At 46.1% G+C, this 19,217-nt stretch overlaps 2 protein-coding genes across 5 annotated transcripts in view; both read left to right on the plus strand.

Moving 5' to 3' along the window:
* The first annotated feature begins 3,258 nt into the window (after nucleotides 1-3,258).
* dhh (desert hedgehog signaling molecule) lies at nucleotides 3,259-8,043 on the plus strand. Its single transcript, XM_076026262.1, is given in 4 exon segments — nucleotides 3,259-3,953; nucleotides 3,956-4,281; nucleotides 6,413-6,674; nucleotides 6,781-8,043. Coding segments are annotated over 4 exon segments (1,485 nt in total). The 5' UTR covers nucleotides 3,259-3,862; the 3' UTR covers nucleotides 7,587-8,043.
* A 3,691-nt stretch (nucleotides 8,044-11,734) lies between these two features.
* kmt2d (lysine (K)-specific methyltransferase 2D) overlaps nucleotides 11,735-19,217 on the plus strand; it is a 28,077-nt gene continuing 20,594 nt past the window's right edge. For 2 of the 4 annotated variants that reach the window (XM_076026264.1, XM_076026266.1), the window contains exons 1-16: nucleotides 13,588-13,698; nucleotides 14,233-14,315; nucleotides 14,475-14,586; nucleotides 14,713-14,915; nucleotides 15,070-15,179; nucleotides 15,288-15,450; nucleotides 15,734-15,905; nucleotides 16,059-16,173; nucleotides 16,280-16,458; nucleotides 16,560-16,855; nucleotides 16,989-17,108; nucleotides 17,229-18,040; nucleotides 18,124-18,237; nucleotides 18,359-18,472; nucleotides 18,601-18,705; nucleotides 18,782-18,963. In XM_076026264.1, the coding sequence (XP_075882379.1) occupies nucleotides 14,267-14,315; nucleotides 14,475-14,586; nucleotides 14,713-14,915; nucleotides 15,070-15,179; nucleotides 15,288-15,450; nucleotides 15,734-15,905; nucleotides 16,059-16,173; nucleotides 16,280-16,458; nucleotides 16,560-16,855; nucleotides 16,989-17,108; nucleotides 17,229-18,040; nucleotides 18,124-18,237; nucleotides 18,359-18,472; nucleotides 18,601-18,705; nucleotides 18,782-18,963 (2,846 nt within the window). In that variant the 5' untranslated portion in view covers nucleotides 13,588-13,698; nucleotides 14,233-14,266. Of the gene's footprint in view, nucleotides 11,887-13,587; nucleotides 13,699-14,232; nucleotides 14,316-14,474; nucleotides 14,587-14,712; nucleotides 14,916-15,069; nucleotides 15,180-15,287; nucleotides 15,451-15,733; nucleotides 15,906-16,058; nucleotides 16,174-16,279; nucleotides 16,459-16,559; nucleotides 16,856-16,988; nucleotides 17,109-17,228; nucleotides 18,041-18,123; nucleotides 18,238-18,358; nucleotides 18,473-18,600; nucleotides 18,706-18,781; nucleotides 18,964-19,217 lie in introns of those variants that run through there. The other 2 variants (XM_076026267.1, XM_076026265.1) reach the window with 2 other exon arrangements.

Raw genomic sequence — 19,217 nt, forward strand, 5'->3', positions numbered from 1 at the left:
TAAAAGAAAGTCGTTGTATTTCAAATACCGAATTATGATTCTTTAAATCTGCAGCGGTAAACGGTGCGATGTGTGCAATGCATATTATTGCGTCTGCCCCACAAACCGAGGTAAAGCATCATGGCTGACCTTTGACCTGCTTGTCTGCTGCCAGGAAGTCCCACCCTTCTTTCTCCATTGTCCACTTCAGTGCAGCATCGCCTCAACCTCGGGCCCCTGGTGTGCTTTTCTAGATCAAGGCCGACAAACGTAATGCTAACTTAAAGGTCCCATATTGTGCCCCTTTTTAGATTCTTATATATTTTTTGGCCCCCTGGAACAGTATGGTATGATTGATGATGACAGATTTCAGGAAAACGATGTATTTAGCCCTCTGTGTAGAGCCTGACTTAAAAAAACACACACACACTGCGTATCAGCTTCCTGCTAAAACTGATGCTTTTTGTTGGACCATCCACATGTTTGAAAGGCGGTTAGGACAAGGTGACCTTGAAGCAATTGCCACGAATGATGCGCTGACCAGGCTGCCGCTTTTGTCACAATTCTATGAAGAACTAATTGCTCTTCGTGACATCACAAAGAGACCAGTTTCCATTGTCATACAAGTACTGTAATGTAGCCAAAAAGAGTAAGGGCTGGTCTTTACTCAGTACGTTTACATGACACTCGAGAAAAAACAAATTATTGCCTTAATCCGATTATGACTGACCGGCAGGGGACACATATCGTTGTTAGAAAATATAATTAAAGGGGTGTTTTGCTCGATACCTTTAATTATTATTATCATTGCATTTCATTGTTCATTGTTCCACCTGAAACGCAGAAGACAGATCAGGGGCGGACTCATGCAGTGTGAAAGATATTGAGGATAAACAAGCGACAAGTTGGAAAACATAAGCCAGAAATCACACATGAGAATGCACCACCCTGCCTCTTCCTGCGCTGATAACACGGCGTGAGACGCTGGAGCGGGAGGTGGCCTTTACGTGTGTGTGTGTGTATGTGAGCGTGTTTGAGAGAGCGTTGGAAGGAGGTGACTCGATGTCAGAGCTGTTTGACCTCATCAAGCAACTCCCCTCGAACAAGTGGCCTCCTTCTGAGGAAGGGGAACTCGAGTGTCTATTCAGCTGCAGGAGACGAGGCAAACACTTGAGACCCGAGTACCAGTTTAACATTTACTCCTTCACGCAAGCGGCATCCTTCAAACCCCTTTGACACCTGCCCCTCCCGCGACACCCTGGGATGATGCTTGCAGGCGTGCTCTCCGCGTTTGCCGGCCAGCGCAGGTGCTTTTTGCACGTAGGGAGGAAAAAAAACGAGGCAGGAAAGATCTCGTCTTCTGAGCTGCGGCTGCTGCAGGAAACTCAACCGTTCAGCCGGTCATGTACTCCCATCCTGAGTGAGGGGAGTAAAATGTAAAGGGAGGAGGTGGGGGAGGCAAGAGGATGGGGAGGGGGCACCAAAATAAAATAAAAAAAGCCTAATAATAATAGTGACTTTATTCCCATTCCCCCAACGCACAAATGTTGGCTTCCTTCCTTTCTCCTCCGAGCCTGATGGAAATCTCCGCCAGCGCGGCGTTTGAAGTGAAACGGCGCTGGTGATTGTGCGTCTGAAAGTGTTTGTTGACTTTTTTTGATTGAGTCATTCCCTGCATTTGTCACGACGGCCGATATCTCTCATCTGCTTGCGCCAGACCCGATGCCTTTTGTCCGTGTTTATCGTACGGACAGGAAGATGCAACTTTGGCTGGCGCAGCCCCCTCCCCCGGACAACATCCTGGGATCTTCTGGAAACTTCCCCTTGGGGGTGGAACCCTCGCCGTGGTCACTGCGGTGCTCAGTGACCTGTGTCTGGTTGCCGCACGAGGCAAATGTTGCTCAGATCAGGAACATTTAGGTCCATAGAATTTTGCAATTGGGAAAAAGCCACTTAACAGTGATTAATTGTTGGACAAGACTATAAACACAAAACAAAATATAAAAGCATGAAGGCCCAGACGAACACTGATGTTGGAGGGCAGAGTCACTGAGAAAGACATGCCAGGCAATAATAAACTGGTCCTTCAGGAAGCCAAAGATAGGATAATGACACATTTCGACCTTTAGCTGGCCATTAATTCAAACTTCCGTATGTGATTATAGACGTCGACCTCGGGAGACACGCTGATTCCTCTCCTTTCTGCTCCCTCCTGGACATTATCAGACACATTTTATGACTCTCCCAGCTATTGTTCTGAGACGGATAAAAATAATTTGTTGTTCTGTGTCTCGGAGGGTGTTCCCAGCGGAGAGGTGCAACGGGTTCGGGGGGTCAGGCTGGCTCCCGAAGCACAGGAAGGTAGCGCTGTAAGTCACAGTCGAGGGGTGTCAAGGCTGGATGCTTGTGTTCCATCGCAAGAACCCTCAACCTTCAACTCTGTCTATTCTTAACAGGAGCATCAGAGCCGATGCTTCCGCCTCGACGGCTGTGATTGGTGGACGGAAGCTGGTCAATGTTATTCTGCTAGCATGACTTATCTCTAAATAAACAGACTTTAAGGACTTAAGGAAAAATAATTCTGTTGCCTTGTAATTGGACCAATTGGTTTTTAAGAAGAAAATACCCCCCAAACTTTACTTTATTCTTGCTTTATGTTTTTAGCCTGTCAAAAAAAAATCCTCCCAAATAACTTTCTTTAACAAACCCTTTATGACGTCAGAAGGGGCAGCGCTGGCACAGTGGTACCAGTCCCAGTTTATAGTACAAACATCCTCAAACCAAAACGCTTTACCCTCTGACCTTCGTTTTGCTGCTTACAAAGAGGTAGAAGTTCCAAAAGACCCCTGAAGACAAACTTTTTGCAGGATGCTGTAATTAAAAAAAAAATTAAAAAAAAAAAGAATAAAAAAAGTTGCGTGGTGTTTGTGTTTTTTGGTACAAACACAAAACACAGCCCCAACGGAGTTTGATATGAGCCCCTTTTAAATATACATCCTTTCGAGGATGATTTTTTTTAAATTTTATTTTATCTGAAACTGCTGGATGAGGGAAAAGCATGCTGAAAGGATCGGGGTTTAATATGCGACCTTTAAACTTTAAGGTGGAAAAGCTGAGCAGACCAGACGCGTGTATGTGTGTGTGCTTGCGCGCGCGCGCGAACGCGTTTGTCATTGTGTTAACTCGAGCGGGCCAATCATTTGCTCTTTTGTCAGGTTGAATTGGAGGCGTGTGCTACCGCGGTGTGGGAGCGCGCACAGAGGAAGGGAGGGCAATCTCGTCTCGACGCTAATAAGACCCAATGGCTGGTGCAAGGTGGCCAAGGGCTGTGCACCGCGACACAGGACGGTGGACCAAGCAGCCAAGAAGAAAGAGGAGGAGGAGAAGGAGGAGGAGAATTAAAGTGAAAAAAAGAAACTTGTATCCCGTCAAGAGAGAGAGCTCACCGGATGAACTCAAAGGATGGGAGCGCACCGGGAGCGCACATAGCAGTCGCGAGAGGATTCGCTCGGCGCGCCTTTCTTTAATTTGGTGGTGCGTGTCGTTAAAGGAGCGGCGTGCACACAGACGCGGTAAGTGCGAAGGAAAAACAAAACCACCTGCGACGGGACTGGCACCTGCGACGGACGTGTGTAGAGGGGAGACTCTCAGCTCGCAGGAGGTTTAGGACCTAATAGTTCCTGGCTTAGTTCCTGTGAGTGAGTCAGACTTTAGAAGGAAGATCTGCACTCGGAGCCTGCAGCTGCTCACATCAGTATCAACAGGTTAGACTTGGACAACTACAGGTGGCGGTGTCTTATCAGGAACAGGTATATATGAAAAGATACATCTTCCAAATAGTCACTCAAGTGGAAGGTTTCGTCGGCACCACTACTAAAACCCCATGACTTGGAATGGACCAACATTTGAGCCGTCACACCACCTGGACCAGGGCTGTCGCTGTAGGCACCGAGAGCCCCTGACCGCCGGGAGTCCCAACCCTCCCCAATGAAGCGTTCTAGGTGGGCCCGCCTGGCACAGGTGGGCCTGCAGCTGCTCGCCGCGTGCACCTGCCTGTGCCTGGTCCAGGGCTGCGGACCGGGCCCGGGCTACGGCGGCCGGCCCCGGCACAGAAAACTCACGGCCATGCACTACAAGCAGTTCTTCCCCAACTTCTCAGAGAACAACCTGGGCGCCAGCGGCAGGGCGGAGGGCAAGATCGCACGCAACTCGGAGCGCTTCAATGAGCTGGTGTGCAACTACAACCCGGACGTCGTGTTCAAGGACGAGGAGAACACCAACGCCGACCGCTTCATGACCAAGGTGAGGTTGATGGCGAGGGCGGTTTCTGTGTCTGCACACCCGTGGTATCTGATGGGTGAAAGCAAACGAGCCCTTTGACTGAAGTCTGCTCTGGCTGGCTTATTTTTTATAGTTTAAGCTATCCACAACTCAAAAAACACTGTATCCCTGCTCGTCCGTCACCAACAATACATAGAAACCATAATGGGTCCGACCGTGTTGTCGGCCTTGCTCTACGCTGCCAGCCCCTGCTCTCGAGCAGGCCAAGTCAAACAAGTTTCAAGTACAAGAGTGTGTACACTTTAACCAAACTTCTTCCTCCTTGTTCTCCAGATAAGAAAATCGAGTAAATTCAAAGCTAACCCCCCCCCCCCGAGCGGCTGCTTCCCTTTTAAGGCACACCTTTTAATCTTTAACCAGAGGCTTTGCTATTGTGAATTAAAATATTCCCCTGACAGCGTCCGAGCGTGCCTGCTGAGGAGAAGCTCAAACCCCCCCACACCTCAAGCCAGCCAGTCAGCGGCTGGAGCGGATTTATTCATGGTCCGTCCGTGGATGTGCTGGTTGATTTCACCGCGCGTTGGAGGCCGTCGGCCCTCCGTGATTGTTTAGGATACGAATCTGTGTTCTTTCTCCTCCCCAGCTGATTGTGTTTGATGGAAATCTTTCCCTGCATGTGTGTGTGTGTGTTTGCATGCGCGAGAGTGCGCATGCCCGCCATTTTGCCCAGATGTAAAATACGCTCTTTGTGCATCATCTGCAGGGGTCGCCTATACAAAATTCCCGCCTGCTGAAGTAATGTCACCGTCGGAAAGGCGACTATTGTGGTTTTGCGACAATGAAACGCCTCTCTTCAATGGCATTGCGATGAGGAGAGGAAAAAAAAAAAAAGAACGCGTCCAGTTTGTTTTCTGTGCCTCTCACTTTCTCACTCTTTGCTGTCACGTTCCCAAGACTGTGCCCATACATTCTTCCCCTCTGCCCTCTGCCTTTGGTCCCGGCGCTCACCCAGCATTCCCTTCGTCCCAGCATCCGCCCTCCTCTCATTCAACCACTTTCTCTTCCAACCACACTTTTAAATTCATTTCAATTTCAACATTATCTTCATCCAGTCAGATCTGAACCCTGGACACCTGTCACATGAAAAAGTCTGTCAATAAATATGTGATAATGCTTTTGCTGCTGTAACATCCTCGCCCCACTGGGCGGGGAGGGAGTGTGGGTAATTTTTTGATCAAATGTCTTCCAAGTGAAAGTGAGAGACTGCACGGCCAAGGATCTGGAAAAGTCAAAGAATGGCCTTGATTATTCTGTCACCCTTGAGAGGGAGAGAGAGAGAGTGAGAGAGAGAGAGAGAGAAAGGGGGGGCTAAAGGAATGTTCCAAACTGGCTACAGTAGCTTTGTTCTTGTACCCGTGATTGTGGTGAGCAAGGTTGAGATAGCCTTTTAGCAGAGGAGAGGAGGCATTGTGCGTCAAATGCCATCCAGCGGGCCAACAAACGATCCCAAAAGCAGGAGTCGGAGACGCTGCCGAAATGCCGGAGTCGGCCCCGTGTGGGTTGTGCTGGAGCCCTTCTTGCACCGCGAGGTGTACAGCGCACTCGCACGCTACACCCAGTGATTACAAAATGTCTTTCAGAGTTGGGACATGCGGCTCCCACTGTGTGTTTTATTGATGCACGATGGTTTAGTTTAAAAACTCATGCACTGATAGTTTTGTACATTGTCTTTAACCATCAAGGTAGAAAATGAGATTTCATTTTGGTTCTTTTTTCCCCGCCCTCCCCTCCCACCACCTGGAAGTGGAGCCCAAACAGAATCATCATCTGAGCCGAACAGTATGTTCTTGAAAATAACGTGATGCTCGAGCCAACGAAGGAGTTTTAGGAAATCTGCTGTTGATAACTTGTCCTACATTTATTTTCAATGTGTAATTTTTATGCTGATCACTCAACGTTGGGTTAACAAACCGTATCGAATGAAACATTTGTGGAGAGTGTTTTCTGAAATGCTTCGAGCCAACGGTGAACTTGCGTGATGGTCTCCGAGGAGTGTCATGGTCCGATTCTGGTGCATTTAGTGCTCTTGGACAGTTTTATCTAACATTGTGACCCCCCCCCCCCCATTTCTTCCATTTTTATCCCATCCTAGCGATGTAAAGACTGTCTGAACAGGCTGGCCATTGCCGTGATGAACCAGTGGCCGGGCGTACACTTGCGAGTGACCGAGGCCTGGGATGAAGACGGTCACCACCCTGCCGGCTCGTTGCACTACGAGGGCCGGGCTGTGGACATCACGACCGATGACAGGGACACGGACAAGTACGGTCTACTGGCTCAGCTGGCAGTGGAAGCCGGCTTCGACTGGGTCCACTACGAGTCCAAGTATCACATTCACTGCTCGGTGAAAGCAGGTAGGCTAAGGAAGGGAGCCCCCCTGCGGAAGAGCTACGAATGTCTATATCAGGATGTTTACGAATCGACAGCTCGTTCATGTGTTTCTGATGTTCTCGCTCGCAGATCACTCTGTTGCTGTGGAGAAAGGTGGCTGTTTCCCCGGCTGGGCCCGGGTGATGACTGCTGGAGGAGTCCAGAAGAGCCTCTCATCGCTGGCTCCCGGGGACCGGGTCATGGCCCTCTCTGCGACGGGCAAAGTCGTTTATAGCCAAGTCCTCTTGTTCCTCCACCAGGGCAGAGGCAGCTGGTCTACTTTCCTGTCACTGGAGACGGAAGACGGCAAAAGGCTGGCTGTCACGCCGCACCACTTGGTCTTTTTAGCCGCCCACTGCCGATCCGACAGCGGCGACTACCGGGCTCAGTTCGCTAGCCGAGCTCAGATGGGAGACTGTGTTCTGGTCCACACAGCGGATGGTCGTGTGCGTCCGTCTCGCATCACCTCTGTGACGGCAGTGGACAGCGCGGGAGTGTACGCGCCCCTGACAGAAGCCGGAACTCTGTTTGTGGAAGGGGTGCTAGCCTCCAGCTACGCGCTGGTTGAGGACCACCGACTTGCACACTGGGCATTTGGACCCGTGCGGCTCCTCTTCCCGCTAGCCCGCCTCATTTGGCCGGAGACGAAAGAGCAGCAGACTGCAGAAGGTGAAAGGGCGCAGTCTCCACTGCGTTGCAGCGCTTTGGCTGCGAGGAATGAAACGGGTGCGTCGTTTTCAAAAAATAGCTCTCTGAGCAAACGAGACAACTCGAGTGAACCTTTGGGGACGGTCGCGGAGGCGAAGCAGAGTCAAACGTCACAGGTGCACTGGTATGCTCAGCTACTGCACAGCATTGGATCTGTCTTCCTAGATCCCAAATTGTTTCACCTTTAGAGTCCACGAGTAAATGCTGTATGTCACACTGGTCAGTGTTACAATGTGGATGTATTCACTTTGACACTTACTGTTCTGCTTTCCAACATATTAAAAGCATCAGAGTAAATTGCTTGCCAAATTAAACCTGTGCTTGCATTCGAAGCTGTCATAACATAAAGATTTTTTCTTTTTGTTTGAGTGGACAATGTTTGATAGAAACAAATTAAAATGCCAGAATGGCAGCATCATATTCCATTTATTTTAATTATTTCAGACATACATTGCAAAATACTTATATGCACTCTGATGGGATTGGGATGAATTTTCCAATATATAAAAAAAACAGAATCTTTATTTTTGTACTGTGTGAATGATAATATATATAAATTTTATGTAATAATATTTACTCTTCCACTGTATTGTATGCCGTTGCCTGTCCTGCCAAAGATGAAATTAAAACAGTTTTGAACCAAAATCTTCCAAACCTTTCTTCCCTCATTTAGTATTATTGTGCTCAAAGCTAATATGTATTTTGCTTCTCCAGCAAGGGGCAAGTGCTGAGATGATTTCTTGGGTCTCAGTTGAGTGTGCTGCTCACTGTAACTTACAATGCTCAGGACCTCTGAGAAAGTCCAGTTAAACAGGCTGTCAGGTTAATAAAAAGCCCAGATGCACTTAATGTTCACCACACTGCACCACTATACGCTTGTCGTAGCTGCAGGCTTTATCATGTTCCTCCGTCTAGGTACCTGTCAGGTTTCTTAGAGGGTCAGAACAGAATTTTATAATCTTTACCCATCAACTTGGGTCACAGGTTAAGTTTAGGTTTAAACGTTCATATGGACAGCACAACATTTACCTACTTTCCTTGAACTGGTTACATCTGCAGGGAGTCGTTTAGTATTTAATCCTACTGTTACAATTGGGTGGTTTGCTTTTTGATCATAACTTGTGAAATTGTCAACTTTTTTTTTTTTTAGAACGAGGCCACGTGCAATCCTATAGTCCAAGGTTATACACCCCCTTGTGGAGGGAAATATATCACAACTGGGGATTTCGAGAGATAATTCCCTCATGATTACCCTCCCCCGTTATTATTATGAAGATAGTTTACTTTTCTTAGAATTACATTCAATGGTTGTTTGCATTTTCTGCCTAAGAAAAGACAACTCACACCTCTGAACTTTGAATTTGACTATACTGTATTTGTATTGTCATTATGACTGCCATTGCCACTACTACTATTTACAGTACATACCTGTGGAAACTTTGCACATAATGCACCCGACCCTTATCCTCTTCCTCTGCTTTATGCTCTGTGCTAAACATCTGTGGAGGTATTTCTAGGGGATTATCCTTGAGATGGCAGATGGGAAAGCATCCACTCTCTGCACTGACCAATAGCAATAGCCCAGTGTTTTAATCCCACCCTCTGTTTGGACCCACCGGCCAATCAATGGTGTCCTTCGACCCAAGCCTAAACCCCCCCGCCCCCAAAACCTAATCCAATCTTGCTAAAACTGAATGTGGAGTTAAGTAATCCTGTCAGGGGGGACGAGTAATAACCTATTTTCAAAAACAAGGGCCTGCCTGCTCCACGTTACTCACTCACCTGGAATTTTGCCATAAATAACGCCTAACAATTTACACCGTTAGTCTTAAATGATAAAAAAAAAAAAAAATCCAAAGCAAAAAATAAACAAGGAAAGCCAGATGCGCCCTGGCTGTGGAGCAAAAGGGGATTCTGTATTAGTGCAGTAATCCTAAAACTTTGATGATTCAATTTTGCAACAATGAAACATCAGGATTAACTTTTTCCCTGATCTGGTATGCATGATGTAACAAAACATGTTTTTTTTAAAAGGCATTTTACTATGAGCCACAGAGGATCAAGACCACTATGGATCTACAGCCCTGCCATGCTGTTTCCACCTCATTTTCATAGCCATGGCACATCAGCCCACACCTTCACCTTCACGTCACAGACTGCAGCTTCAGGCAGCAAACTGTACCCTCTGAAGTAGGTGCTGCTCCCCAGCTTCGGATAAATATTTGAATGAGACGAGCCGTCTATGAAGAAATCTGAACACTTCTCTCTAAAATGATTTTTTCTTTTTCACATTTAGAATGGGACAAAAAAACAAAACAAGGCAGCAATGAGGCAGGTTCAAATGACTTAACACCTGACTGAAGTGAAGCGTTGCCTAACTTCTAACTGGCCCTGTTTTCACTTGGTCACTTGATTTATCGGGGTTCTTTGTGACGTCACAAAAAGGTTGATGACTGTCTGAATATTTTAGCAAATACATAAGAGAGTGAGTGAAAAACATTGTAATTTCTGGAGAGTTACTGACAGGCTCGAGGCACACATTGTTGTTAGACAGCACTGTATGTGTGAGTGTGTGTGTGTGTGAGTGTGTGTGGGGGGGGGGGGGCGGTTTGCATAACACGGGACTGGCCCTCGCGTTTTAGTGATTTTTTTTACATGGCGGTATTATGCGAAAGGGCACAAAGCGTAAAAATATACATTATACAATTTCAGCCGTGACCTTCTCATAATGTGGCACACTGTGACCCAACGTAATTATCTAAGTTCACAGAGTCGTTCCAAAGACATCCAAGCTTTGCTGAGTGTATGGCCTCAGGCTTCGAACGCACCAATGAATGGACGGAGCCAAGGCCGCGTGTACATTAGGATTTTCAACAGTCTGTTCCCCTGTGCAAAACAATGTGTTTCTCTCACAAAGCATTCTTTTACGTGCAAGCATGTTTTGGCAATGAATAAAACTCAAAAGGCATGTATCTATTTGTCAGAGATAAAAAATAAAATAAAATGGAAGGGTACTTGTTTGGATCATTTATGCCACTGTCATTTTATTGCCTAGATGCAAAAGTAAAGAATCGAGATGGCTCAATTTATTGGCCTGTATATATTTTTACACGCCTTGATTTAAGATAAACACCCACTCACAGAGTGTCTTTTTTATGATTAAATAATTGTAATTACTAACAAGCTGATTTGCCAAAGGGACTATTAGTGCGGAAGCTCTTCTCGCGCAATGCGTGACTGAGAATCTGACAATCTTTAAGCATAATATGCTGTTTCTTAAATCATCTATTATTTCATGGGCTCGTCGCTTTTCAGACATGCGTTGAATAGATAGCCGCTCAGACGACAATGTAAACATCTTTATAACGGCTCAAATGGTGAACAATCAACAATTCAGACCGACTAATCTCTCCAATCAGTCCAGACAAACGCATTGTCCTTTACGTCTGAGGGGGAAAAACAAAACAAAACAAAACAAAACGCACTGTAAAATGCAAATGTACGTCGAAAAACACGCGAACACACAGTCTGAACCATCCCTCATTGAGCATATCAGAGAAGGAGTACTCCAACAATCATAACAAGTTAATGAAAATGGCTTCCCCGGGTCTGACAAATCTAATGACCTAACGTTGATTTGATATCCATCGTTGCCTTATCTCACAGCCCCCTTCCAGTACGGATTAAACCGGCGTTATCCCCGGCCACGTACGAGTGTCCTCATACAATACCCATAGAGATCATACAAACGCTTTATTAAATGGGAGAGAATGAATAACACACGATACGTACCCCAATTTCGCATTAAAATGTTTTTCGACGTAGTTGTATTTAGCAAGCATTGCTAACATCGGCAAGAACAAGCCGTATGCAACGTAGTTCAGAGGAGATGCTAATGACCCAAGGGTACTCATGCAAAGTTTACCTGCCTTTTAAGAAAAAGTCTTTAGTCGTCTAAAACGCCAACAAAATATAAATTCTACTTCACACCGTGAAAGTTTCGAGTCACTATTTTCTTAAGCAGCGGTATGTCTTAACTTGCAGCAGCTTTAGCGGTCTCGCATGCAAAAAACTGGATGGCAAAGTAGGTGCTAGCCGCTGTTAGGATATTAGCAGTCGAGCTAAATCAACATGCAGCCATTCTGTTAGGTTTTTTCCCCCCACGGTATGTGTCTGATTAGCTTTTCTCAGGTCTTGCTGGGTGAATGTATCGGCGCCCAATCGTTCCCCAAAAGACCATTCAGCACAAAGCTCAATTAGCAAGTGTGCTAAATAACCCTAGCATGTACATCTGGTGCTGCTGGGGAGCTAACTAGCAGCATCGCACTGCTTGCCTTCCGCCGACGTGCACTTCCCCCACTCTCCCTCCAGCCGGCTAGCAGCAGCGTTAGTCCGGTTCTTAAAATGAGGCGACCATCAGCGTTTTGGGAACCTGTGTGGCTGTGTGGATTTTGCTGATGTATGAGGAGACTGTATTATTTTTGTGAGGTGAGCCGTGTCGATTTATTGCACATTTAAACTTTTGGCATTAGACATACCTAAAGACACACCAACCCTGACCTTAGACCGGTTAATGTTAGCGCTGCAATTAGGTAACGTTTAGCTGTTAGCTTCGACCAGATGGGGCCGGGTAATTGCTGGAGGCCTAGCCCAGTTGCCTGACTGATTACTTTTGATTGGAATATTTGTTACTTTAGCAGGGTCTGTTTTGTGATATACTTAATTGTTCGCAACTCTTGGCTGAAATGCACATCTCAGTGGACATTGCTGGATGTATTTGTCGTAGTTTTGCTTCTTCTACACACTTCGCTGCTACGTCACAAATCGTAGTCTGCTGCTTTTCCGTATCCATCTTTTGCTAGGGACACGGGCATGGCTATTTGCTGAACCCAGCCAAGCCTTTGAAGCCCGTGTTTACATTGAGGAGTAGTGCTTAGCTCTGCAAATATTCAACTATCGAATATAAACACTTTAAAATGAGCATATTCATGTGATGGCACATATTGTTATCTTTCATAACAGTATAATAACATGTGCATTCACTGCTTAAATTAAATTGTTACGTTAACACTTTGCACGTTAACTTAGCTAGCCTCTACGTGAAAACGTTAACTTAACCATCGTGTGACCATCACTCTTGCTCTGGATATTAAGAACTTGTGTTCGAGATTAACCTTTTTTATTGTTCTTTTTCGGTTTCATGGGGGCACAGTTACTTTTTCCCCCTCCAACAACTTGTTTGTCGCCTGGTGTCGTATTTTGTATGTTGAGTTCACAAGATACGTTTGTCGCGATGGTGCAACGACATAATTATGAAGACAAAAAAAAATATAAAATAATGCCGCTATTAACCGTGACAGACAAATCATTTGTTATTCTCCGAGCCAGCAGTAGCATTCTGCTGTCCTTATTTTTTTTATTATAAACCTCTACGTGTAGATTTGTTTAGTGTCTGTTTTCACGTCAATTTAAGTGTAATGACTGTAAAATGCTTACTCGACGCACGTTCACAATCCTCCTAAATGGTGGCAGGACCAACATGCATAACAATACACACTAATGTGAGTTTCCTTGTTGGTTGTCATTGCGATATGATGTAAATTCCAGCTCAAGTCCGCTCCCAATTCCTCAGTGGAGTCGGGTCCGTGTTCCGAACTGGTCTCTGCTAGAAACCACGTCCAGGAATTAGTGGACATTGTCGAAATATGTGTGGGATACGTTATTAGCATAAACTGACATCTTGTAAGTGCCATGAACGTTGTGAGGCTCAGCGTGATACCGATTTCAAAACTGTATTTCCTTTGAAACTGTGTGTTTCTGGGGGCATTCGGTGTCGTTCTACGTACTCATTTGTTACAACAGGAGGGTGCTAAAATATTATAAGGCAGTTTGTTCCTTTGCGAAAAGAAGCCCTGGTCAGCCCTCGGTATTATGACATCTTGTTGCCTTTAAGAGCTAGAGAAACGCAACACGACTTCCGGTTATTCGGTTAGTCTATGAAAAAAAAAAAGAAAAGAAACAACCCTGTGTATTCGTCCAGCCATGTACTATGTGTCGTACGTACAGTCTGTTTTGGTAATGGCGTAAATCTTACAGCGGAACTATGAGTGGAGCGACAACGGTTCTGCACGAAAAGAGTCCCGCTGCAACAGGAAGTCCAACATACGGAAGTTGTGTTTTCTTTGTGTATCCAGTTTTATGGTTACTTAATTCAAGAAAACGGCGCTTGACTTTTGCATTATTTTCTATTTCACTCCATCATGTAGCAGTTTCTCCGATTTTGGATTATGATTTTCGAGGGTAAATAATAAAAAGAAACGATTGAACAATTTCCCGATTCCGTTGCCTCCTGAAACCCCCGCGCTATTTTCACAACTTTGCGAAGGAGGTTGTTGACATTTGTGCAAACGTGTGTCAGCCTAACTGAAGTAAAGCTTCATAACCGGCATCGTGAATGGCTTGCATAGTTTGTTTGTTTTTAGCTCACGGTGTCAAAGAAGCTTTTGGATCGTGAAGGAGGCTCAGTATCTACTAGAACATGTTATTGGTTGCTTTTCAGCATGGATAATTTGTATCATGCACCAATAAGCAATGCCATTTAATGTTTTGCCATTGCTGTTATTTTGTGCGGATGCACGTCCAAATCTTTTGCTTTTTTTCAGAAACGGTATTACTGATTTTTCATACACTATTATGGCATAACAGGCTTCATGAATTTGACTGTCATCAGATATAATTTACAGAGATGATTAGCAAATTGGCTTAGATTGCATCTGTCTTTCTACTTCTGATTAGAATTCACAAGTTGGTTCTGCTAATGTTTTCAAATTATAGATCTCTGTCAAGGAGGTCAAACTCAGCAGGGGGGATGGACGAGCAGAAATCAAACTGCGAGGAGAATGACTCTGAACCAACAGGTTGGTCATTTTCAAAAAATATGAATTGTATTATTTCCACAGAGATTTAAAGAAAAATTCCTTTGAGTAAAACAAATTACAAGAAAGAAGTTTGCGGTTGTTGTAATTCAGTCTTAGGTAGTTGCTTTGTATTGATTGTATATTTCACTACTCCACTAGCTGATGACAATGCACCTGCAAAGCCGCTTGTCTCTTCCGAGGAGGAGTCCAAATCCCCTTCTGCCACAGAGGATGTGTCTGGTGCTACTGCAGCTGCTTCCAACACACATGTGTAAGTTTCATTATTTATATCATTTCACTGACCAAGTTTTGTTGTTTATTTTATTTTACCGATCCCATGGAGGATGCTGATCTTAACATTTATTTATTTATTTTACATCGCTCTGGAACTTTACAGAGAAAGTGCTCAAGCCTGTGCACTTTGTAACTGTGTGGAGCGAAGTCTGCACGGCCAGCGAGAACTCAGACACTTCAGGCCATCCTCTGACTGGCAATCCCTCAAGCCATCAGCATCTCCACCGCCTCAGCCAGGGAACGATGACCTGTCTTCCATTGGATTTTCTGACACCCCCTGTCTGGCAGCACTGTTTGATGATTCAGGTTAAACTTCAACCAGTGCTTTCTTATTAATCATTAGTGTGGTGTAAACATTAACTTGCATTAACCATATAATGCTATATATTTAGTGGATATAGATTACAAATGTAGAGGTGGTGTTAAAAATTATACTGAGTTTGGCCTCAATTATTAACAGGGGGCTGTTGGGTTCATCACTGGTGTGCGATGTGGTCGGAAGGAGTGAAGCTTACAGAAAAGGACGAGCTGGAGAATGTGGATAAGGCCGTTATCTCAGGGACACAGCGGGTGAGTGCATCAGTTCTACACGTGTATTGTGAGGCCTCAGGTACGATTGAATTTGGATTAACAACATTTCGTGTATTTTTTTTTCTCTTTACCTTTCTTCTGTACCAGCTTTGCGAATACTGCAAAAGGCTGGGTGCAACCATTCGATGCCATGCTGAGGGCTGCTCACGGTTCTACCACTTCCCTTGCTCGGCAGCCAGTGGATCCTTCCAGTCCATGAAGCAGTTGTTTCTCCTCTGTCCAGAGCACATAGACAAGGCAGAGGAGTTGGGTAAGGGAACCGGAGGAGTTTGCACATTTCTGTCAGTAGTTGTTGTTGGTTTTTTATGTCTTTGGGTCATTAAGAAATAGATACAGTTGATACGCCTCCCTGGAAATTGCAAACATTTTCAGTTCTTCCTTTGCCTGATTGACTGAGATATCTTTTAAAATGCTACTAGCTGAAAACCATGTGGTTTATCCCTTTAAATTTTCATTATTAGCTAAAACAGTCAACGTATTACTAACATATTACACAGTTGTGTCATTTACCCAATTCTGTGTATTTTTCCTAGCAGGCGAGGAGGCTTGGTGTGCTGTGTGTGACTCGGCGGGGGAGCTCACGGACCTGCTGTTCTGTACGAGTTGTGGCCAACATTATCATGCAGCGTGTTTGGAGATTGGTGCCACACCCATCAAGCGGGCAGGGTGGCAGTGCCCAGATTGTAAAGTGTGCCAGACTTGCAGGTAAGTCAGGTCTCAAGACTCAACCTTTACTGTTGCTTTATTACACAAGGGTGCACAAGGGTGCTTTATCACACAATGCATGTGTGATGTTTACTCCTGCCTGACCTCTGTGAGTGAAATATCTTGATTTCTTTTTCTTTTTTTTGGTTTTAGACAACCAGGAGAGGACACTAAAATGCTGGTATGTGATGCCTGCGACAAGGGCTCCCACACCTTCTGTCTCCAGCCGGTCATGGATTCGGTTCCCACTGACCCCTGGAAGTGCAGGGTTAGTGCCATTTATTACTCAACTTGCCTCAGAATCTTTTGTCTAAATGTGCTTGTTTTACATATCTCTAATGCTCTCTAATCCTGTATTTTTTAAATTTTTCCAGAGATGTCGTGTTTGCACAGAATGTGGCATCCAAGGACTGATGCTGCCAGGTTCCTCTCAGTGGTTTGACAACTACAGTGTTTGTGAAGCCTGTCAGTGTCAGCGCAGCTCTGTGTGCGGTGTGTGCAGCAAACCTACCAGTCCAACCATGGCCTTGCAGTGCTGCAGCATATGCCACAGGTCTGTTAAATGCACAGGAAACAAAACAGTCATCGGCTGCCATGTGGGACCATATGTTGAATGTCTATTTTTTCCTAAACAAAACCTCATTATTGTTGCAGGTGGGTCCATGGCGAGTGTGCGACAACGGCGGAGCTGTCAGAAGCCAAGTGCACGTGCCTGCTTTGCAAGGAGCAGCAGCCTGTCCTTCAACAAAACACAGCCGAAGCTCAAACCAGGGAGGGAGGTGAGGAGAGTGAAGGACAGGTTGATTTGGCAGAGATGACAATCCAAACCGATGTTGAGATGGTGACAGAAGAGCACACAGACTTATCGGAGGTGACACCGGGTCGGACGGACACATCGGAGATGGGACAGGCTGAAGCTACCACCAACACAGAGACGCCCATGGATCTAGGTAATTCTTATTCTGGAGAAACATAACACAGGACATACAAAATGTGCCAATCCTGGATACATATATTGGGTGAAGAATGTAAATTGTCCATGTCCAAGATGTTCTTATGAAAGTGAATTGCTTGTGGATTTAGGGGTGGAGGCCAAATGTGTCGAGGCAACAGATGTTGGGAAGAAGGTCGTGGAGGAAGAGCCGAAGGTAGCAACAGAAGAATTATCGTGCGATACACCTGCTGTTTCTCTTGAGACCACAGGTAAGCACATCGATTCACTGCGGTTCATTCATTCTGAAGGCAAACACTTTGTTTGTCTCCGGATGGGGATATTTACAGTGACAATCGTGTATTCTTTAATCTTCAATCCTGGTGTCGCAGAAACGGAAGACGGGTCCTCTGGTCAGCATGCCGATGAAAAGAAAGCAGACAAGGCAGGCGATCCGGTGAGCCCCCCCTCCCAGGACCAGGCAGCAGAGACGGCAGAGCCACAGCCTGGCGACACAGAACCAGAGCCACCGGTGTCACAGCAGGACCCTGAAAAAATGGAGGTGGAAAAAGAGGAGAACGAGGGGAAGGAGACAATTTCTTTGGAGGAACGAGAATCAGTATCAGCAGAGTTAATAAATAACGACTCTGGGCTGCCAACCACAGAGTCACTCTGCGAGGATCCACAGAAATCTCGCTCTCCCTCTCCCTCTCCCTCGGTGGACGATAAGGAATGTCAGTCCGCGGCTGACGACTCCAAAAGTCAACCAAGTCCCTGCCTGGACCGTCGGTCTTCCTCCCCTCTCTCCTTAACCGCAGACACACAAGAAGTTCTCTCGGCCGAGGACGGGGGTGTGAGGTTACTACCTCAGTCAGAGGAAGAGGAGGAGGATGAACAGGTGAAGGCAGAGGAGCACGCCGCGGCCATAAAGCAGGAGCTGCAGGAGCGAAAGGTGAAGGAGGAGCTGCTGCTCGACGAGTTGTCAAACATGAGCCACGGTGACGAGAGCAGCAGCGGCTTCATGGGCTCTCCGGGAGAAGCGGATGCTCAGCTGTCTATGGAGCTGGGCCTTGAACCCACCGGCCGCTCGCACGGAGATAACCTGCTCACCGAGACGGACGACTCGCTTCCTTTTGAGCCCATGAGAGGCGACCGAGACAAGGTGAAACGCAGAGGGTCCCCGGGCCGCTCACGGGTCAAACAGGTACGCTCAGCACATGCCGGTGTCATATTTCATTTTTATAATATTCAGTTGTGTTTCATTGCATTTTTACCTCCTGCTTTTAGTGCCGAAGTAATAGCTTTCCTGGGAGGCGTCGACCTCGAGGCGGTGGTGCAGGGAGAGGGCGTGGCGGCAGGTCGCGTCTTAAAGCCATGGCCTCCTGCATCGATGCCTTTCTGGTAAGCTGTTCCTGGACATTGGAATTCGATTTTTTTTGCTTCTCTCTAAAAACTTGTACTTAACTCAATACCGCTGTTTCGTATTCATCTAATCACAGTCATCTGCATTTTTGATTGACAGCTAAGCATGGCCTCAGAAACTGGAGTAACCAAGGAGGAGGACGATGAAGAAGACGACACCATGCAAAACACAGTGGTCCTTTTCTCAAACACTGATAAATTTGTCCTACTGCAGGTACAGCCCACACACAGATAACCAATAATTATAGACTCCTCCAGGCCCTTTTGTGCAAACTGCTCTCATCATCTGTGAATACGTCTTTGTTTCTCTGTTTTCTGTTTCTGTTCACTTTGCCTTTGCAGGACATGTGTGTCGTGTGTGGCAGCTTTGGAAAGGGTGCGGAAGGACAGTTGCTGGCATGCGCCCAGTGCGCCCAGTGTTACCATCCTTACTGTGTGAACAGCAAAGTAAATTTTTTTTTTGATTTGTTTTACAACTCAGTTTTTGCCAAAGAACAGACACTGATCTCAACGTTCTCCGCAGATCACGAAGACGAAGCTTCGTAAGGGCTGGCGCTGCTTGGAATGCATCGTCTGCGAAGTGTGTGGGAAGGCGTCGGACCCCTCCCGGCTTCTGCTGTGCGACGACTGTGACGTCAGTTATCACACCTACTGCCTGGACCCACCACTGCACAATGTCCCAAAGGGCGGTTGGAAGTGCAAATGGTACAAATACTTCACTTCTGAGAGTGCGGTGCCTTGTTGAATCTTCTGACTTTAAATGAGGTCAAATGGAAATGAAATGCGTGTCTATTTGCATATTATGTAAAACGCTCGCAGCTACACCCCTGCTTCAGCAGCCCAGAGACCCATCCTCAGCACAAGTAGTGGCTGTTCTGCTTTTTTTTTTTTTTTCTTGCTCTCTTTTCATGTCAGCGTTGCATATTGAGCTGCTTTGCGATTGTGACAGCACTTGCTCG

This window comes from Nelusetta ayraudi, unplaced genomic scaffold, assembly GCF_046127955.1.
Source record: "Nelusetta ayraudi isolate G7.1 ecotype Tasmania unplaced genomic scaffold, CSIRO-AGI_Nayr_v1 ptg000019l, whole genome shotgun sequence".
NCBI lineage: Eukaryota > Metazoa > Chordata > Actinopteri > Tetraodontiformes > Monacanthidae > Nelusetta > Nelusetta ayraudi.